Source organism: Ptiloglossa arizonensis, chromosome 8, assembly GCF_051014685.1.
Source record: "Ptiloglossa arizonensis isolate GNS036 chromosome 8, iyPtiAriz1_principal, whole genome shotgun sequence".
In the NCBI taxonomy this organism is placed as follows: Eukaryota; Metazoa; Arthropoda; class Insecta; order Hymenoptera; family Colletidae; genus Ptiloglossa; species Ptiloglossa arizonensis.
The window spans coordinates 6,569,092-6,591,568 of record NC_135055.1 but is presented as its reverse complement, the minus strand read 5'-3'; the positions used below and the strand labels follow the sequence as shown (position 1 = coordinate 6,591,568).

Below are 22,477 nucleotides of genomic sequence, written 5' to 3'. Positions count from 1 at the left end.
CGAATAATGAAATCATGAAATGCTGAAAATGTAATTTGAATATAATGAAAAAGATACTCAGTATACCTACCACTAATCGATTGGTAACTTTAGCTGCAACCATTCCAAATGCAAGTATGTATAATGCAGGATGATTTTCATATACGTGCTCAGCACTTTTTCTATAAATTATAAAAGCTGGTACTACTACAAAACTAAATGGAATAATTGGAGATAAAACTGATGTTCCCTGAAATGGAATAAGTATTATGAAGAAATTTGCAATTGATGGATTTAGAAGAAAAGCATTTAATTAAGGAGTACTTGAAAGCTAATTGTTACAAACTATATATTTTTATTTTTATATGTCAACACATAATACTTCACATTTATTTATCTATTAATACTGAATAATAAAGAGATTATTTAAATTTGGAAAAAATAAATTTCTAATAGACAAAATAATAATTGTATAAGTCAAAATTTGTATGTAACAAAGTTAAGTATTTTTTACATAGAGTATACAGGGTGTGACACTAAAAACAGTGCACCTTAATATTATTGCTATATTAAAGAGTAGGAAATGTCATTTATACAAGTTTGAAGGTTTGTCAGGAGTACATAAAATAGTGACAATACAATATATAAAGTTATGCAATCCAAAAAACAAAAATTAAAATAAACTAAACTGTAAAACTGAAAGTACCTTTCTTTTAATGATTGTAACTAATACCGCGAATCGAATAATTATTTTATATATTTCTATTTTAGTAAAATATTACAATTGTTATTATTAACAAAAGACTACATATTGTACATTTCTAAACAAAATGCAAGTAGTTATTATGCAAACATTTTGTTTAATACTATGTTAAAAAATAAACATATTCAATCTAATGATACATAAATTCTAAGCATAGCACACATAGTATATACAAGAATAAACTAAAATTAGTCCAAAATTAGTTACAAGACAGCATATAGTAACTAATATCGTATCATTATCACTCACATTCAATTACATACATGCAGAAACTTATTTAGAATATTCATACTTTCTTCAAAGCTTTCATTTGTAAGAAGGGAAATGAATGGGAACATAAAATGAAGAAAATATGTATGATGTATCAGTATAAATTTATAGGTACAAAAGAAAAGGTGTTAACCAGAGTGGAAATAAAGATACAGTAAACAGTTCTGTGTGATGCTCTTACAAAATTTAGACTCGCACAATTATTTTTGTACAAATTAATAAAAAGTTTTGTATATAAACATTAATAAATGTTTTAATAACTGTAGACAATATATATTAGTCTTTTCTTTATATTAATGTATTATGTATTCAAGTTTTTCATATTTAAAAAAATACTGAAATATATTTATTCGTCAAAAGTGAACCTAAATCAAGGTAAGACGCAAAGTGCACTACACAATGATCTTATGACTTCTCAACTGACTTACTGCAACGGTGGAGCCATTTTTGCCGACACCACCGGCAAGAATGACGGATATGCTGCTCTGTGCAAGTAAAATAGCGATGCCCACAGCACCCCATAATGGAAACACCTTGACCTCTGTGCCAGTATATGGCAACTGTGCAAGTGACATGAAAGACCTTTCTGTTAGTTACTTTGTAATATGCTATCATTGATTCCTGGTACAAAATATCACCACACACTGGTGAAAACCTCTTGCTCTTGAAACAATTTCAAATTTTCAAAATGTATAGTAAATTGCTTACATTAATTTATAATGACTGAACTCCATTCAGACCTTTATAATGCTAAATGCAACAAATCTTCAGATATTAAAGAAAAACGAAATAAATTTATTTAACATTATTTAAGAAATTAAAAAATTTTAAAGTATTCCCATCAATGATTCAATAAATCATATATTAAAATTTGAACATACCCTACATATTAGTTAAATATATCCTTTCATACAGATTAATATGTATTGCATAAAAGTTGCTCATTAACTTTTTAGATTAAAAGTTTAAAAATAAGAGTTTCACCTTAGTATTCTTACTATCTAACAAGATAAAAAACAGTTTCTCTTATTAATTTGCTCACACAAATTATTCAACCTATGAAATTTATATCATTGCAGTAACCATGATATTACTCAAAAATTACTACATAATAATTGTGTAGGATAGTCAGTTATTCACTTAAACCAAAAATAGCTTTATAATAAATATCAAAGACTCGGAGGGAATAGTTCTAAGTATAAGTAAAATAGGAGGAGACAAGTGTGCACAGAAGAAATAGCACTTTCACTTTCAATATTAGAGTATAAGCCATATTTCTTTATAGCCTGCACACCATACGACAATATTTATTATAATAAATTAATGTACATATAAATGAGACAGAAATTTAGTAATGCAAAAATTATTCTGAACACAAATAATAATAACTCAACAGTCTAGATAGGCAAGCAGAATGAAAGAGAAAGACTTTGTGACTACACTATAGTGGCAAAAACATGAGAATCTGTGTGTATGCAATTGGTCAGTTTTTATTTGTGCAACTTACTGCAGTTGTGGAACCATTCTTTCCAATCCCACCGGATTCAAACACTTTACAGAATTCAAGGAATACATGAATGTAGCCTGCATAAATTATCACTGCCACGTAGTTACTGACTGTGCCTACACCAAGCACTGGTATCTAAACAAATGTACAAAATCTCGCTCGTTATGAAAATTATAGAAAAATTATTTCATTGCTTATGTTGATAAATGCGTTATTCTATGTTTATCTTAGATAACTCTTTTATTTTTTAATCACTCATTAAATTATTTTTGATCAGCTACTCCCACTTATAGCCCATACTATCAGATGTGGAAAATAATAAAAATAAAACATTGGGCACAAAGGAGCTGCAGATTGTAATAATAAATTAATACACAAAATTTCCTCATTGTTTTTTTGCCTTTGTTTGTAATACACATCAAATTTGTATTACAATAATTGAATTTATAATCAAAAGAAAAAGTTACATATTAAACAAATAATTTATGATCATGATGTAAAGTATAAATTCTATATTAATTGTTTGCTTGCTACTTCATATTTCTTGAACTAATTATTAAACTGTGCAAAATAATACATTTTTTAATGTTCGTATTTAATTCTTAAAAAAAAAAGGTATACTATATTTAGAGTATGTACAAAACACATTTTATAATTATAGCAATACATTTTTACTCTTAAACCACATTACATATTTATTATTGCTAACAAATCGACATCTTTTCTATAGAAATTGTTTCAAAAGCATATCATACAGAATGTATCCAGAAGTCAATGTATTATAAATTGAATTTATGTATACATTTAAAAGTATATATTCTAAATACCATCTTATACTTTTCAACAAATATTTTTTTTTTCATTGTAATGACTTTTTCATCTAATGACTGAAAACTGTATATACAAATGCAAATAATGCATTTGTTATGGAGATGATAAGATGCAGGAAAATAAAGAAATGAATGAAAGGGAGATATAAATGAGTAAGAAGTCTGGAATTAAAATGCATGTTAATGTAGTAAGTTTCATAGCAAGAAAGTAATTTCAGCGTCGCTCCTCATGCCATGCTGCTCCCATTTCCATATTTCCAAAAACATAAGTCTAACTGACTAACTTACAGCCACAGTTGAACCATTCTTGCCCACTCCTCCGGTGAAAATCACCGAAAAGATGGAATATAAGTTTGCCAGTGCACAAATCACTGTCATAACTCCTATTAAATACTTAAACATAAAACCATCTATGTATGGTATCTGTAAGAAATAATCTCATTAGACTCATGCAAAAATATTCTTCAATTTTTGTTAAACTTCATGAGCCTTGAAATATAAAATGTGAAATTTACTGCGAAAGTTATTTGTTTTCCCCCACTGCATCTATATTTTATTTTCTTTTATTTTTCTTAAGACCTTTTTTATAGAAAATTAAAAATTTCAATCATATTGCTGACATATTAATTCACTAACTTTTTTACTATTATAAATTACTATTATATTTGTCTCTTTTTACAAATACGATATACATATGAAATTTACCTATGTATTTATAAATATATCTATAAAATTAATACACTTAAATGTGGAAAAATCACAACCCAGCAATAATAACAGAGAATAGACATAAAAAGAATTTGATGAAGGTACAAACAAAAAGTTATGATGAACTGAAAATTGCATGAATAAGTAATAATTTTATGCATCTGTAGACAAAATTACCAGTTTATGTTTCTAATATTGCATACAAATTTTTAACACTTTGTGCTTTAAAATTTAATTATGCTACAAATTAAGCAGTCTCACAAAATTTACTGTAAGTTCTACTAATGTGCATTTAAAAAAATATTCATTGTTAAATGAATTTCTTATGTTAAAAAGATTAGATATGCTTTAAAAACTAAAAAGAAGAAAATAACTATTTTATTGCAATCACTAAATAGCCATTATGCAAGTACTGAGCTTAATCACTTACTATTCATGTTAATCTTACATATGTAAAATATTTAGTATGATTCTAGCCTGGCATTTGTTAAGGATTTGTTATCTTTGAGCTGTATTCCTGGACATACTTAATTCCCACTCTGCATGTTACTTTAATATCAAAAACTTAGTACTTGTCAATTGACATAAAACTTTGGGGTTACACCAATAAAAATAATAAACCCTTATTAAAAGGAATACAACCTCCATCATCCACGTTTTAGGTCCAAAGATTGCAGAAATGAGGTGAATAGCTATAATGGTAAACTGTGCTTCTGTGACATCTACCTTACCAAACTTTAGTGTACCTGTTTACAAACATTATAACTGTATTATAAGAATGTTTGTGATAATTATCAATTTGAATTTCTACAATTAAAGATAATTTCTCACCTGAAACATAAGTCTGCCAATGAGCACAATAAAAAAGTGTCATAGCACAGAAGCATTGAAAAAACATCCATGTTGGATAATATCCTAATTGTACTGCTATACATGCTGATAGAGCAACAAATACTAAAAATATAAAATTACAATGTTTCCATTTCTTTTGACAAAGCCTTAAAAAAAATATATATATACAGTCATAAATGTATAAGTTTTGTTAACATACCCGTTGATATGGAGTCACATCCATGATCAAATAGTTCACCTAATGGTGATGAGGTTCCCGTCCTTCTTGCCTGTTTGCCATCTATTGCATCCAAACTCTGATAAATGAACAAACCAAGAGCACATAGAAAACATGCCCATCTTGGTGCCTAAAATGTTAATGATGCGTTATTTATACTTATATCGTTATATTTATATTAAAATGAATCTACATATACTTCATAAATGTATAAGTCTAACTTAAACACTACTTATTTATAGTCTGCAATTAATTTGAAACATTCATCTTCTTATGTACAGAACTCGTTTTAATAACTAACTTTTTTGTTATTAATAAAACTCCTCGACTTATTCTTCTACTTGATGATTTCGTAATGAATATGTATTAGATCTTTAAACAACACGATAACCTTTAGTCTGTCACAGGAAATGAAATACAACATAAAAATAGGTTATGTAAATGGTACCTCAGTTCTAGCATCGGGGCTATAATAAACAAGAATTAAAGTGGTAAGGATGTTGACGGTAAGCCCCAAGACTGTGATTAAATTGGGTGCAAGCCAAAGTGGAACTTTGCTAACTAGCCAGTTCCACCAGGGTTGAAGTAGTTCATCCAAAAGACTCTTCGTCGTGCACTTGTATTTGTGTTCATTCAGGCGTTTCAGTTGTAAGGGCGACAGAAGCTTTTCCTTATACAACTGCATAATTCAAAGCTACTAGAATACTAAAAACACCAAGAACAATTCACGATAATTCAACGGTCATCAATTCTTCACAACACAACGACTAAACATAACAAGTAACTGTTCGTGAACAAGTACGACATCTCTTTACATACTGGTTGTACCGGAACTACAAGCGAAGCTATAAAAATACTATGAAGTCTTCTGCATATGCGGATCACTGCTTTCAAATTACATAAACTCGTGTAACAGCAATTCGACGATTAAATAATAAAATCAATGAACAATAATTCGACAACTTTAGAAAAAGATCGATATGTTTAAATAATTGTTTGTTTATGACACATTTTATTTGCAGATGTGATCATGTCGAAAAGTACACTTTACAAATTTACCGCTAGGTTTTTTAAATCATTCTTGTACATTTTTTATAGAAAAGATTTCACTATCATATATTAAATTGTTTTTCACGTTTTATCAAATTTGTCTACCGATTCATCTGTTGCATTATGAATGTCTCGTTTCATTGACTTATCATCGAGTTGTTTTCAAAGTAATCAATTGTAAATCATGGCGACTTTAACTGGATTCACGAGACTATTTAATTTTGCTGCAAATACATATTTTAGAAGAATTTTACCAACTTCAATATATAAACAATATTACCCAGGTTTGTCAGTTCTTTACTTTAAAATTATAACTAATATGTTTATTTATTCATCTAAAAGGCGAGGTTATATAACCTTATTTTCAGATTCACATAATTACAAACATTATTAATTATATTTAGATAAATAAAGTAATAGCGCGTGCTATATAAAATAAAACATATGTATAATAAATTCTTATTAATGTAATTTCTCACTTTCTTAAAACAGTTTGTTATTTATTATCAATGCAATATTGAAACCATAGAATAACATAATAATATAACAAAATTTTGTTGAAGATAGAATAGTACAATATTTTATTTACAATGTAAAAGCATGAAAGTTATTTTTTATATTATGTTATAATAAAACGATATTTTATATTATAGCAATTAAACTATGGGATATGGCAGTAGCTGATTATAAAACTCATTACAAACTACCTTGGTTTCGTAAATTAAAGTTAGAGGAAATAGTACCAGAATATGATGAAGATAAAGAAAAAGAAGCTGCTAGTGATTATTTGCATATATACTTTGATTATTTTATTATTATAATTTACTACGTACTATATATCAATGAAATTTTAACATCTTCTTTTTATTTTCAGAAGCAATAAATGAAATTAACAAACAAATAGCTACTCAGTCAACTGGTCGCTTATTTGCAATTATATATTTGTGTGGCGTGCAATATAAAGTTACAGAGAATGATATTATAATTGTTAGTGGTCAATGGCTACCTTTACCAGGAGATAAATTAAAATTAGAGAAAGTATTACTTATTGGTGGTATGGACTTTACACTTGTTGGAAGACCTCTTTTAAACAGGGAATTGGTATCAATTGATGCAACCGTAATTCAAAAAACTTTGTCTCACACAATAACTCGTTTTAGAATGAAACCGAGGAAGCAATTTCGTAGATTAAACTGTAAGATATAATTTATATTATATTTTTCACAAACATAACTGAAAACATTTGATAAATTTTCTGTTTAACATCTGTTTGTTTTTTTATAGTTTACAGAATACACCGAACAATGTTAAGAATAAACTCCATAACTATAAATGAAGATGTTGACAAAAAGAAAGAAGTGGAAGGCTTAGATAGAATATATTGAGCAATGATAAATATAATAATGTAATACACTACTACTTTAATATATTTTTAAAAATGTCCGCGATAATAAACTCTCCGTTAATATTAATCTAAAGATACTTAATTTTTAACATATTGCAACTTATATATATGTGTAATATATTTTATAATATCAATTTTGCTATAGGCTTAAACCCATTTATTTATTATGAAAATATTACAACTAAGTATCAAGATTTAACAACATAAAAGTTACACACAATGTTCTATTTTTTATATTGTATATATTTAACAATATTATTAGTATTCAAAGGTGAAAAAGAATTAGATAAAGTTAAATAGATAGAATTAATTAAAATAATCTTGGAAAGTCAAAATGAGATAATAATAAAAAAGGAGCGAATAGAGAAGCTAGAAAAATGTACAATTAAAAAGAAATAATTCTAGAAAATAGTCAAATGAAAAGCTGACAAAAAAATTGAAGAAAAGCCTTGGAGAAAGTGCATGAAGTGTAACAGAGGCCTATTCAACATATGTACGTATATAATTACATCTATGGATGTGTGTAAGAGAGAGGTGGAGAGTAAGGCGGTCTAATAAGTGAATGAGAGAAGAATATAATGAGTTAGTGTGAAAAAGAAAGAGAGATGCAGGGAATGAGTGGGGGAAAAAGGGAGAGGGACACACTGGGCTAGTGACAGAGATAGGGGATGTTCAAATGACGTCACAAGCTGCAGCTTCAAGGAGGTTTAAACGAGAGTATTAGTCTGTTCATACCTTGCACTCGTGATAAAAACTAGTGCCGGTAGTTCGTATCCCATGACAGTAGCTTGTAAACCGTCGCGTGGAATGGATCGGGGTTTTTTCTTCGTAAATGTGCAAGCACAAAATTGAATAATTGCAACGTCAAAGAAAACTTCTCTTGCCCGTGCATTAGCGTCCGAACGAATGTAAACGATTTCCGTTAGCTTGTGAGGTCGTGTGTTTTCAATAAAGCTATCGAGTAACCTAACCAGTGTTGTGTTATACACCATTTGAACGAAAATGGTGCTTTCGGAATGTTATGGGTTCGTCAAGTATGCATTGGTCTGCGTCAATCTCATATTTTGGGTAAGTTCATAACGATGTTTTTGAAATATTCTCTTTTAAGATTTGCATCTATAAAACAAATCTTATTCAGTTGCGATGCATCTTCTCTGGTTTCTTTTACGTAAACTTGATGGCTTTGCAACAGCTTGCCTGAAATTATCGGCATGTTGATTTAAGTAATATATTGTATATGTTTCATTCGGATGATACAAAAATTCTAAAATAAACTGATTTTATAAAACAAATGTGAAATTTGTAAAGAAAAGATGAATTTTTTTTAACGTTACATTTATACTGTTTTCATTGATCAATAAAATGATTGCACTTCACGTTCTGATAAAAAGGTAGCTTTATTCACAAGGGGACTATATAGTGAGCTTGTTATGACCGTTATAAGTATATACAAGCAGTTTATGTAAAAATATACATGTAATACTCGTGCATATGTACATAAAAATTAAAACTTGTAGTAGAAATATTTAACGAATTTCATATAATGTAAAATATTGTTTTAAAACTTAGTAATTATATATAATTCATTTGTATTTAAAAGTTACTCTTCAAGTTTTTATCGAATGTATTTATTTTAATCTTCAGTTAATCTTAAGCCGTTTGCTTTAACGGCTTTTGAACACTTTAAAATATATTTTAACATCGTGTACCGTTAGTCAATTTTGTATTTGATCTGGTCTATTTTCAATAAATTTCTTGAAAGATAGAAAAAAATAATTAAATATTTTTCAAAAGATGAAAGAAGGCCTAACAAATTTCAACGTCATTGACAGCTCTAGTCATTTTATTCTGTACAGCTGTGTTACCCCTGTGACCTCTAATTTATCTCAAAACGCGAACTTGTTTTCAAGATACTGAGTACATATCGTCTGAACTCATGGTATAATTGGATAAATTAATGTAGTGTCGTATTAAGGAAAAATATCACCACTTGCTGCAATGAAGTCGAGAGTTATATGTACTTCCCTTTTTCGTAGTTTAAACGAACAGTTCAAACGAGTCAGAACAAGCATTGTAGATTTTTTATGTTTTACATTCTATTATTACAATTTTACCGTTAGTTTATTTGTAACATTCTGACGTAATATTTTTTTAGAGATTAAAAATTCCGTTACCAGAGTTAAAATATCAGTATTTTCGAAATATGTAAATACACTTCGATACATTTATTTTATTAGTTATACGTAAACTTACGGATTTTTCCTAGTTTGTTATACGACTGTTCTACCCAGAAACAATGCAATTCTAACATGATTGAATCGATTGAATCTAGATATGCAAGTTTTTTTACAACCTCTTTACCTCACAAAGATCATGAGAGTCAACAGGTTATATTCTTACGTAAATCGATTAAATTATAAAATGTTTTATTATCATTCTCATCATTTGCAGGATAAATCGACAATAAATGTAATAAATAATAAAAAGTTTTCAACATTAATTGCGTTTAATAATTATGAATTAACGTTTATTTGGACAAGTTTGTTTTATGTAATCGTTCCAAATGCTTTTCTGTGGAAGAAAAAAAACACTTTCATGATCAGTACCATAATTTCGTGCAAGTCGTTGAACTTTCTTTAATTAACATCGCAGTTTTCCGGCGTGGAGTAATGTAATTCGAGAGGGCAGCTAAATCGATTGCATCTGGGTGGTGCGTATATATCGCTTTAATCACTATCTGCCCTAAATTTTCGTGATTCACAACTTTATGATCGATGTAGCAGACTCGAGCTGACTACCATGTAGCTAAAGGATTTCAACGCGTTCAAGTAATGGATAATCGATCTAATGACTGTTATTTTATTTATTGCACAATTTTTAAGTGTAGATACCATACCAAATAAAGTATGCGTTAAAATTTGTCAGCATCGCGTAAAGTTGACGAGGTTAGTTCATTCATTGATGCTACAATATTTCATACTAATATAAAGAATATTTTATTAGTCGTCAAAGATACGTAAAATTGCACGACATTCGTGAATCATACTTATTTGATGACTTAATTCAAGAGTACACATCATTTTAAATAACATCGTGGAAACTAAGAATCAGGATAATGACTCAGATTCATTTGTATTATTAAACTGCATGCACAAGCCTCGATTGAACATCAGCTGGGCTGATCGTGCATCAACTATTTGCTGAGAGATTAACAATAGCGCTTGTGTCAGCTTCGGGACAAGCATCGCGTCTAGTTTTGAAAATGTTCAACGGGAATAAGTGCGTTTAAATATAGATTTCCAGTCAGAGAACGAATATGCTCTTCCTACGAGCTTTTGCATCCTACACTGCGGCCCAGTTACTTCTGTCACCCGCGACGGTTTTGAGTACATATTGATATGTGTACTCAAAATTGTATCGGAATGAAAATCATATCCAGCAGAGCGAGGTAATCAATTATTCGAGAGAAAAATTATGATTTATTGTTTCCAGTCAAGTATTTCAATTTTATTTCAATTATTCGAACAAAAAGAATGTTTCATGAGCGGAAACATTCGATAGTCTGACTCGACTTGTTTTTCGTCGAATACATAGTCGGATAAATTAATATACTCGCTTTTAATGCATCGAGTTTGATTATATATTAAATCGAAAAGTCGAACACAGCAGATCCTGTTATATCGTGAAACCGATAATTACATCCATTTGAAAAAAAAATATGTACATTTGTTTAAATTATGATCATTATATTGTTGCCTCGTGGTCTTATTTCTGAAAATGAATTCTCACTAATGGCGTTGAACTTGGCATACTTGGCACCGAATAAAGGTGCCAAATGCTTTCACAGAAAAGCGATAATACATACATATATAAATGTGCTGTTCTGTTTTCTATTTCATACTCTATGATTCAGTTTCATAGATTTTCGAGCGCATGACCGAGTTTGATCAATTTAAAAAATATAATGTAATTATTGCTTTTCAATCATCTTCGAAATATTTGAAAAAGAGTTGTGCGTGAATTTGAACGAATCCTCCGCGGAAAGAAAAATAAATCACATTTCACAAAAAAATCAATAATAAATGATCGTCGAGCAGTATTCGTTATCGAAAAATGAAAACATGGTACAGAAAGTAATACTGGCACCAAACGAGCCGCATATGTATCTACATTGTATTGTCACTATTACCTGAGACAGTAGGCTGTCTGCATAGTCATATACCAAGAAATGTACAGACGTTACTTACAGTTAACTAGTGTCTTATCCTTCTATAAGCACGGTTAGTCATTTAAACTGTTACTCTTTAACGAACGTGGACATTACTTTATAGACGTAAATGTCAGTGGGTTTACAATCTACTAAATTCGTAAATTAGTGTTCTGATTTTATCATCTAATAAAGTTTGGCAAATAAACAAATTTAAAATGTTACAATTGAACGGAGAAAAAATAAAATATGTAATATTGAAGTATTGCAAAAATGTGTATAGATATCGGTAGAAAATAGTACCGCCTTATAAAATGTAAATGTAATTATGTAAGCATTATTGAAATTTATTGAGTGATTTGCATGTTGCGACAAACACGATATTTGCTTTTGAACGCATTATGGACGTGCTATAAACCTCGCTAAAGCACTGCAAATATTTTTATATAGAAATACAGTCGACGAACGAAAATATCTTTCCAATTATTTTGAACTATTCAAATTCTAAAATTTTTAACGGAAAACATCTTGTTTAAACTTTCAAAAATTGTAGGTGCATATTTTTCTGAAAAAAAAAAGAAATTATTCGATACCCTTAATTTTTATAATAATATATACTTTTTATATTTTTGTTTGATAATAACCTACCGTAATTTCCATTTTATTTCAATTATTCGAACAGAAGGAATTCTGTGAAAATATACTATTCCGAATAAAGAATCAGCTGTTCGAATTACTTTATCGCTCAATAAGGTATCCAAATAGCTGAATACTCTTCAATATGTTGGGACCAATATGCTAGACATTGAACGTACGGTGAAAGCTTCACCACGTCAAATACATAGTAAGTATTTCTTTCGTTCCTCGCATCGCCTAGAATCATGATCAATCAACTGATTCGAGTAATGCAAATAGGTACGTAACTCGTGTTAAATGCGACCCGCCTCTAGCTTGATTTACCGCGCTATGTTTGATGTCTGATCGTATCCGCGAAGAATTCGTTTGACTCGACCGATTCCTCTCGCGACTCTAGCATCTGTTCTTACATCAGCATTCGTGGCCCGAACGGCGGCGGGACGCGTCGTGAATACAGGAAGTCCTCTGTTCGGGAGGCACGCCTCCGTCGAGATTACACATTGAGTGGAAGTCACGATCGTTCTGCCAGCTTAACCCACTGAACCTTCTTCGATCTCTGAACCCCTCTTGCTTTTCATGTAAACATACCGGTTTGCCGCGCCGGTAGAATGCGAGTAATGGGCTGTCTCGAGGTTTACCGGAGGGAAGTGAAGACTTTTACGAAAACTGTGCGCTGGTAATGTAACCCACTTAGTTGTGCTACAGTGATAAATGTATGCGCTGCATTTCGTAGATAAATCTGTGTTTATCTCCTGAACAGGATAATATCTCCAACGCCTATGTAATTTGTCGCCTATGCAACGTGTGCGCTTCGCTTACCTCTAGCGTATCACGAGCTTGGGAAGGATCGCCTTCTTCGTAGGATCTCGTGCACTGCGTGATGGAACGATATTTCTGTGCCGAGCCTGCGATTAGCATCCTCTTGATGAATATAAGTAATGTTGCATAAATTTAAAAGTATATCGTATCTGTGTAATATTCTCTGTGAAATATTTTTTACAATACATGTTTTATCGATACCGGTCACAAATATAATAGATTATATTTGTCCTAACCTAGTACAATGCACCCCAGTACTATGTACTATTCTACGATAAGCTTTATATATTCGTATACCGTTTTCGTTTAAAATTTGTAATAATTACCCAAGTTTCTTGTTAATTTTGTACTTATCGATCTATTTGAAGGACTGAAATTCCAACTGAAAACGTTATCATTTATTACAAACAAGCTACTATTGCAATTATTATCGAATGAGAAATATTACATAAATAAGCATTTGTATTTATTTTCGGATCACCATATGTACGGGAGCGTTATGAACGTAACAAAATTAATGGGCCGCTCAAGGTCATCTCTCTGACTGTGAATCGCGCTATAATCGAATCGAATAGAGAATCAAATTTATCAGTGGAAAGGAGACAATCCCCACTCTCAGCTCGAACCTCTCAATCACCTCGTTAGTTTAAGCGCGTTCGTATATTACATCCATCGTTTGAAAAAAATGTACGAACGATAAACTGCAGTCTGCAATATATGTTTATAAAACAAGTACTGTGAAGAAACGTATCAATCTTAATAGTTTCGCTTGATGTTTGACCGTACGATTGTCCAAAGTGTTTTGGGCACATACAAGTTGCAACTCTAGGAACACTTCACATCCACTGCAAAAAAAAAGGTCACAGGGGAGAACGGGGAAAACCCACTCGTTTTACATGGAAATGTTCACATCTGTTGGACAGGCCATTGAAAAGGGCACGTTCTGTCTTGGTCCGCTCGTTTCGCAAGAATACTTCATTATTTATCTATATAGCGTATTGTGAGCGGCGCTTAAGCCGTAAACCAGAATACTCGTTCCCGGCTTTCTCTGTTTCAATAGGGCTAAAAAGGTCAGGTATATTTTTACGACAAAGTAGGAAGAAACGTTTCGTGCATACAATGCGTCGTTTGCATCGGTAGTATCGCGCGTGCAAAAAATCGCAATCGTGTGTTAAATTGGCCTTGATTTATACGAACGAGAAAAACTATTACCGCCGTTGTTTATTTCACGTTTAAAGAATAGTAAATGTCTTTGACAACGGATTAATGATACGTGAAAAATTGATTGGTCAAATTGAACATAAATTTTTCAACTTTCAGGCCGTGGGTGTAGCAGGAGTGGTCCTGTCAGTATGGCTGTTGAGGGATCAGACGTTTCTGATATCCCTCGTCGAGGAACAGCACAAGTTCAACGCTGGCCTCTACATCCTCCAGTCCGCTGGGATTCTCATGCTGATAGTCGCCATTCTAGGCTGTTGCGGCGCCTTCCGTGAATCTCAATGCATGCTGGTCGCTTTCTTCAGCTGCCTCCTCGTGGTTATCGTCGCGCAAATCGCAGCTGCGGCATGGTTGTACAGCAACTGCTATAGCCTCGGGGAGATGGTCGAGTCTTCCGTGATATATTCCGTTAAGGTATCGGCGATTACACGATTTCATTGCGGCCTAAACGTTCATTTAGTATCGGTTAAGGGAATTTCTAATTATCCGTAGTCGTCTCGCCATATTCGGTGTCTACAATTAGTCCATTCGTCTTTTTAAACCGGCTATCTAGTCAGACACCTATAATTACTCCATTCATCTTCCCGAATTAGACACACGTTGAAGTGTCTGTTCAATTAGTTTTTATTTTCTCTTCGCGCTACGCGACTGGTACAGTTCTGTCGGGATTGTCCAATTCGGTTCTTGGAATCTTACACAGTCACGAGTCATCCAGTGTCTTGAATCTTGGAATAAATTCTTCGAAAATTATCTGCAAGTCTTTGTTTAGATCGATTTCACGCTTTCGTAACGAATTGCGCTAGAATTAATTTAAATACAGTCGTCTGCGTAAATTAGATAAAATGTAGCTTCTATCTATTTTTCTTAAGTTGACACTGTGCTAGTTTAGTAACGAATATTTTTCTCTACCGGTTGTGGCGAGTCCTGAGTCGACAACTTAGACTAATTCTATGTATATAGTATCATATTAATTGGCAAAAATTTCCTTGTTTCAGAATAAATACGGTGTGGACAATAATCTTGATACACAGGCTATGGACGCGTTTCAATCCGGTCTTGGATGTTGCGGAGCTACTGGTCCAGCAGATTGGGCAGGCAGTAAATACGCCACCAGAGATCGCTCGATTCCTGTAAGCTTAACCGTTTCCGGTGACGTAAATAACGTGTACAAGGTACCGGAGTCCTGCTGCAAGGACAAAGACAGCACTGCTTGCAAAGAATCTCGAAATATTAAAGTTGCCAGCGTGGTTAGCCCGGCAATTTATAGCGAGGTAATCATTCTTATTTATGTAGTGTAATATTTCTATTTAACTACATCAACGAGGAGATGTTACAGTAACTCAAAATGAGTTGGTTTAAAAACACATCTGTAATCATATTTATCTATAAGAAGAACAAGTAGTTTCTTGGGTATTCTGAAACCAGAATACTCTTGGTACTCTGTTGTTGATGGACTAATTTGTAGTATATACTATACTTTGTCATTATTTCGCTTTTTAATTGTATTCTTCAAATTTTAGAAAGACTTTTAATTTGTTCATTGTAGATCTGTAAAAACAATTAAATGCTTTCATCCCGACGAAAGATTAAAATTGTACAAAGTAGATTCATAGTAGCCCTGCGGAGCATAATATCGTGACTCACTGATGGAATCACGCCTGGTTGAACGTGTTAATGCACCAATCGTCGTGAAAGCGTGGCCTCGATTAAATCTTACAAATCTTCTTTCCTGTAGGGTTGCATAGACAAACTGATGGACGCACTGAACAGTCAACAAAATATTGTTATCGGCGTCGCCGCAGGCATCGGCATCTTGGAACTTCTTGGTTTGATATTTTCCCTGGTGTATTGCTGTGCAATCAACTCGTCGGACAGATACAAAGCTTGAATCGAACAAATGTTCTAAATGTCGATGTATAATCCTTCCCTACGCCACATATCGTCGTGTCACAGTCTCTTAACCGGTAACCGCAATTTGATCTCTGTGCCAATCCGAATTGGTTTTCTCGTATCTGTCTCTAGAATTCAACTGGAACGAGAAAGCTTTCCAAGCTGGTCACTGAGATTTCAGATACAGAAGTGTCCAAATCGAATTTTTCGCATTGACAATGTTCCGGTACAGTTTCAGTATTTATTAATGTGTATTGTCCGAGTTTGGATGCTATATTATGATCTTGCTCAGGGACAAAAAATGACGGTTTTTTACCAACATATACACATTTGTAATTTTCTCTTATATTTATATGTATCTTTTTTTAAGCATATTTTATATGCTTAACCAGATCGAATTTATTTTTATCGTATTGGCATTTATGAAGTTGAGACAAAAATGTTCATTCAGATTCACTACCGAGGAAAGTGCGTATGGGAACTCAGTTTGTTTCTTACTGCCAAATGCACTTTTCGTCTACATCTCCTTCCATGCTAAAGACTTACACGAACGAACATTTAATGTTTTACAGAGTACCTATATGATTTACATTTTTGTTAGGCCAAAGTAGTAGACCAAACTAACGTTAATATGTTAAAGAGAGCGAAAGAGAGAGAGAGGATGAGTTTTTATTTTGTATGAGTAATAAGGAATCAATAATTCATTCTTGTTGCAACTGGTATATTTGGAAGGAATTTTGTAAAGATATAAATTTTCTCTGTCTCAGTTTATTCTGCTCTACAAACTGCCATATGATATTGTGCGTTCCGTTTAACGCAACAAAATATATTCTACTTAATTTGTATTATTTAAAAAAAGATACTCTTATAAAATAAGTAAAGCCTTAGAAGCAATTGTTGCAAATACACCAGTTTCAACATACGTACATGCATCTATATAAGTAAATAAATATACGAGTATATAAAAGATACTCTGTGAAAATCGATCTGATAATTAATAATATTGATGTCCAAATGAGATTATATTATTGTAAGAAAGCTACCAAGAGGTTTCGTCTCTTGTAGCATTATAGTCTATCCATGTTATCTTTAAAGTAAAAGAGAGTGGCAAACTTTTAAAAGAGAGGGCATAGCTAAACAGAAGCAACTAATTTTATAAGATTAATTCGTCATTATGAAAATTCGTGTGATCTATTTTATTCGTGTCCAACGCTTTAAGGATGCAATATTTTTTAATAGAATGTCCTAGTGGACAAAATTATTTGGCAGCGATTAATTGGAGATAGAAGATTTTTATTAGTATACATATAAAAGTTGTACAAATAAAATTTAACAATGTATTCAAATCGCTATAGCTAAGATAAAAAATTTTCATCCTTAAAGGGTTAAAATATTCTGATAAAATATATTCCAGTGTAACAAATAAGAGCTGCTTTTGGAATAGTTGTGTCTTATAGAAATGATTGATGTACATTTGACGATGAATATTTATAGATTACCTATAACTGTAGGAAATAGAGCAGATGTTTATTAATTATTCTTCTAATGTTCATCGTCAAATGTTTTAGCATAGACTAAAGAGAAATGGATATTTGCACATATTGTATCTTGGTAATGATTATGGTACAAAAAAATTGCGGAAATATTTGAATTCTCTTTCTTCATGTGTGTTCCAAATCAAAATGTATGGAGTAAAGATCATAGCTTCTAGTCTGTAAAGGTTGAATTCCTAATGTATCGGATTTATTTTATCTTGAGATTAACACATTGTTTACCAATTTTTTGGTGTATCGCAAGATTAACAAAATAGTGTGTTATACGACAGACTTTAATGCTGTTCGCACAAATCAAATTTGATAAAGCAAAATGTAAATGGTAAACAACGTGTTAATTAATGACTTTGCTGTAATATTATTTAATGCGTTTTTCCCCCTTTTTTTCGTATGAAAAGGTAACACTGGACACTGTTCATTGCACATGACAACAGTGTATACCGTCATTTTTATTAACCAGAAATTCTCGAACTAACGTAAAAGTGAAGTTCGTTACGTAGTAGTAAAGCGACTTTATTTTACATTTTTTACAATTTAATTTCTGCTAATGCTCGAGAAATTCTGGTTAAGTACATTGATAATCATCTATACGTATATATACATATATATCTGATGTTATGTATGTAAAATTATACGATTTAAGGATATAGAAGCGCTTATCGAGTAAAAAAGAAAAAGATCGCCCAACAAGCAATTTTGAAGGTGATGATTTGATCATTATAATTATACATTTTATATTTTCCAATCGTTGAGCAACTTTGCATGTCGCAAAGTTATTTCGTCAATTATAATACGTTTACAACGTAAGTTAAGTTTCCATAAAACAAATTCCAAAAATTTGTTTAAATTCTTGATTTTTACGTGGCACTTTGTTGTGGCGTGAATAATTTGCACTTGAAAATTATTAGATTGTAAGCTAATTCTTTATCAAGCAAGATATTATGTTGCGAATATCAACAAACGAATTTTGGTATAACAAAATTCTTTGTATACTTCTTTTCGTACAAAGTTATGGAAATTTTAACGACGAAAAAAATCAGATTCAAAATTAAAAATACTTTAAAGTACATTAAAAATTACCACGATAAGAGTACTCTATTATTTAAAAAAGAAATTTAATTAAAGTCCAAAGCTATGTTAACACTTAACCCTTTGCACTCGAAGCCAGTTCGGACGTTATCTACCAGCAACTCGGAGCCACTTTGACGAGAAACATGCATTTAGGAATCGTCATATTATATAGTATAGCTTTGGATCCAAATAAAGTATTATAATGATATTTGATTTATATGAATTTGTAAATGTCGAGGAACATATATTTGCAAAAAAATCAAAATTTTATTTCTTATAATTTTCTACAGTGTGATAAATTTTGAAGCAATTCCCAATATGCATTTCAGGCTGATTTGTGTACGTTTTACAATAATAAGTTGTTTAACGTCTTCCACCCGATATTTTCCTGTCAGAACAAACAATACAGTCCCGTTTTCTTTCTCCTATTGGCAATATATAGTTTATTATTCAGTCTATTGTCCGAGGAAGATATGGATGGACGTGTACTTGGTTCTCGAAAATCACTTCTCAATTGATTTATAAGACTTTTGACAAACTTATAATGTATCATTGGTGTTTGTTTTTTTCATTCTTCTGAGGTTCGATAAATTATGTAAGAATTGATCACGCATATTTTTGGTCCCTCCAAAAAATAAGTTTCTCCACCATTTCAATGATTTCCGCATAAAACAATACGTCGGAGCGTAATAATCCGCGTGATCCACACCGTCCAAATTTATTGTACAATTTAAAATCAATTCAGACCTATCGACTGATATAACATGACCACCGTGTAATGTTCTGAGGGTGAATTGCATTTCTGTATTATTGTAATTGCTTAGCATTGTGACAATTCTCTTATTTCTACCAGTAAGATGATACTTCATCTTTAGCAATTTTATGCTAAGAAAATATTGATGTATCGGTGTACACATGGTATCCTTCTACATCAGGAACTCTGTCTAACAACTTTTCATATAAATGCAATAGAATTCTGGTGCTTACTGGAAGATCGATCCGGGAAATGTTATCGGATATTATGCTACTAAAATATGAAAGCATTGAAAATAGATATCTGGTTTTTGAATCAGCTAGTGCGTATATGTGTATACCCCATTTAGTTGACTTATTCGGATTGTATGTAATAAATGATATTCTGCCTTTAAATTTAATCACAGGTTCATCAACAAAAATTGCCTTATCTGGTATGAAATATTGTCTATATTTAAAATCTGCATATAATTGTTAATCGAATAAAATAGCCAAATAATTGTTAGCCTTTTGAATACGAATTCTAATCGCGCCATCGCTTCGCGTAGATTTCTTCAAATGTAGCATCCAAAAGATTTGTAGTACTACTGGGAGCAGTAGACTAATATTCTTGCACATTTAGCACTTGAATTAATCCCATAATATTTATTATAATAAATATATGATAAATATTCGGCGATAAAGGCTAAAAATTCTTGTTTTTGGAACTGTCGTACCACTTGGGTCAAGTTCATTTGTGTAATAGTTGTTTGTTTCTTATTTTTTCATTGGCATAATAGTTCGTTTCTTTTATTATATTGTCTACTAATTGTTGCTGGAGGAACATCTACAGAATCAGTGACGTCTTTCCACTCTTCACTTGACGATATGTTGTCATTTATCCGTATATTTCCTTCTGCATATTCATCGCTATTTTATGCGATTTCTTCGTTATCTTACTTGCTGGATGATGTCACTATCATTACTATCGTTTTCTTCCGGACTAATATTTCTTTTTTCTAACATGTTTATATAAACGTTTAACTGGAACACGTCTTCGCTACTACTTATATACCTCAAGACTCACTCGTGTTTGGTCATTTCGTCATTAATCTAATTTAAAAAAAATGGATAAGTGAATAGATTGGAAATTTCTAATTGTAAATTACGAAATCATAAAATGATATTTATCGAAAGAGAATCACTTTTCCGATTTTTTGACTTATTAATGCAGGGATCTAATTGTAACGCTTGATGCTTCAATCCGAAGTGAGTTCAGCTTTGAAAATTTTTTCTTCCAGTTTTAAGCTTGCTTACTTATATCCTCAAATTTCACCATACAGTGCAAAGCATACTTGCATACTAATTTTTTTTCTACAAATCATCCTTATCGCTCTTTTCAAGTACACTAGAGAAGCGCTTGAACCGTTGTGAATACACTTTTTACGTTCTCTTCCAACGCAAAACCGATATCTTTTTCGTATATCTTGGTAATTGTATCATATTTTGATTTGCTTTCTTGGGCAATTTCAATAGAAAACTTCAAGGAAACATACATTTCTCAAAATGTTGAGGTAGAATAAGTTTGTTCTCCGTAATCACTAATGAACTTTGATGTCCTTTCAGATGGAACATCCGAGTGATATACTAGATTTACGATATCTCCTCAAAGGGGACAATTGAGTGCAAAGGGTTAAAATATTCTCTGAAAGTTAATAGACGATTGTATTGTTCAGTTACCGAATTTTTAAATATCATTAAAGAATTTTCATACTGTATTTGACTCGCTGCGATATATAATTCGATTGAAGTTTATTTTACCAAAATAATTTCAATGTATAGCTAAGAATTAACAAATGCGATCGCTAATACACACCCATTGTCTTTGTACATGTATGTTAATTCTAGTAAATTTTTCTTGCAGAAAGAAAAAAATAATACGAGCGATGAATACAATTTTAAATAACAAAGTTTGCGAGGAAAATGTACAAGGAAAAAAAGATTATATTTGGAAACAATTTGAAAATACGAGTTTAGTGTCTAATGTATTGATATTATAAAAAATTAATATTTAACACTCGAGACTAACAAGATATATATTCATAAAGTAAATAAGACATCATCACTCGTATAATATTCTCCATTTTGATATTAATATATTTATACACACTTACATAAACACATATTTTCTTACTGATATTTAAGCGAGATATTTTCATTGGCACTGATTTCATCATCTATTCTTTTTGAACATACTTATACATTGTATATTATATTTTTTGTCAAACGAGGAAGTATTTACCTTCCTGAATTCTGTAATGTATCAATTATTAAGACGATATACTAAAATTAATTCTTTGGGATTATCCATAAAAAATCTACTCTGTCCTGCGCACTTTTAAATATTTATGCAATAACAAATGGTATTACATTTGCCATATTTTACGAATTTAAAGACAGAATGAAATATTATACATTTAACACTCATATACACAATTTCTAAGTGTACGTTTATTTGCAACATATGTACAATATGCAAGTAAATGTTACAAAAGATGTTCAAAGAGTTCAATATACAATTAAAGGAACTGATGAGTTATTTTCATTTCTATATAATGCAATATTTCTCGCCCTATAAGTTTTCCTTAAAATTTAGAAAAATATGAATAAAAATGAATGTTGTAAAAATGACTAATAAAAATGATTATAGAAATGAATACTATAAAAGTAAATATTATAAAAATAAATGTCATAAAAAAGGACTGTTTTC

General features: G+C 31.2%; 3 protein-coding genes and 1 long non-coding RNA gene across 10 annotated transcripts in view; 2 read left to right on the top strand and 2 right to left on the bottom strand.

Moving 5' to 3' along the window:
• The window catches only part of Bbc (choline/ethanolaminephosphotransferase 1 bbc), a 28,551-nt gene that overhangs the window by 5,632 nt on the left and 442 nt on the right, over positions 1-22,477 (bottom strand). For 2 of the 7 annotated variants that reach the window (XM_076319315.1, XM_076319317.1), the window contains exons 1-7: positions 5,575-5,939; positions 5,109-5,256; positions 4,889-5,011; positions 4,700-4,803; positions 2,520-2,654; positions 1,441-1,572; positions 71-229 (exon numbers count right to left, since the gene is read on the bottom strand). In XM_076319315.1, the coding sequence (XP_076175430.1) occupies positions 71-229; positions 1,441-1,572; positions 2,520-2,654; positions 4,700-4,803; positions 4,889-5,011; positions 5,109-5,256; positions 5,575-5,811 (1,038 nt within the window). In that variant the 5' untranslated portion in view covers positions 5,812-5,939. Of the gene's footprint in view, positions 1-70; positions 230-1,440; positions 1,573-2,519; positions 2,655-3,637; positions 3,773-4,699; positions 4,804-4,888; positions 5,012-5,108; positions 5,257-5,574; positions 5,940-22,477 lie in introns of those variants that run through there. The other 5 variants (XM_076319322.1, XM_076319321.1, XM_076319320.1 and 2 more) reach the window with 5 other exon arrangements.
• Mrpl21 (mitochondrial ribosomal protein L21) lies at positions 6,245-7,662 on the top strand. The gene is made up of 4 exons (XM_076319324.1): positions 6,245-6,460; positions 6,830-6,955; positions 7,051-7,371; positions 7,461-7,662. Exons 1-4 carry the CDS (start codon positions 6,361-6,363, stop codon positions 7,559-7,561), a joined length of 648 nt encoding a protein of 215 aa, XP_076175439.1. The 5' UTR covers positions 6,245-6,360; the 3' UTR covers positions 7,562-7,662.
• Positions 8,001-21,741, top strand: LOC143150792 (CD9 antigen). The gene is made up of 4 exons (XM_076319323.1): positions 8,001-8,649; positions 14,564-14,875; positions 15,457-15,732; positions 16,197-21,741. The coding sequence occupies exons 1-4, from the start codon at positions 8,584-8,586 to the stop codon at positions 16,347-16,349; spliced, it is 807 nt and encodes a 268-aa protein (XP_076175438.1). The 5' UTR covers positions 8,001-8,583; the 3' UTR covers positions 16,350-21,741.
• On the bottom strand, positions 10,745-13,494 carry LOC143150794 (uncharacterized). Its single transcript, XR_012993181.1, has 3 exons — positions 12,749-13,494; positions 12,437-12,661; positions 10,745-12,353 (listed from the first exon to the last, which is right to left on the bottom strand). It is a non-coding gene; the product is annotated as an uncharacterized LOC143150794 (long non-coding RNA).

Excerpts from the sequence above, each read along its gene's own strand:
- Mrpl21 (XM_076319324.1), top strand. The coding sequence starts at position 6,361 with ATGGCGACTTTAACTGGATTCACGAGACTATTTAATTTTGCTGCAAAT. Across the intron at positions 6,956-7,050 it reads TAAAGAAAAAGAAGCTGCTA|AAGCAATAAATGAAATTAAC; the intron begins GTGATTATTTGC and ends TTTTATTTTCAG. Across the intron at positions 7,372-7,460 it reads GCAATTTCGTAGATTAAACT|TTTACAGAATACACCGAACA; the intron begins GTAAGATATAAT and ends GTTTTTTTATAG.
- LOC143150792 (XM_076319323.1), top strand. The coding sequence starts at position 8,584 with ATGGTGCTTTCGGAATGTTATGGGTTCGTCAAGTATGCATTGGTCTGC. Across the intron at positions 8,650-14,563 it reads GCGTCAATCTCATATTTTGG|GCCGTGGGTGTAGCAGGAGT; the intron begins GTAAGTTCATAA and ends TTCAACTTTCAG. Across the intron at positions 14,876-15,456 it reads CCGTGATATATTCCGTTAAG|AATAAATACGGTGTGGACAA; the intron begins GTATCGGCGATT and ends TCCTTGTTTCAG.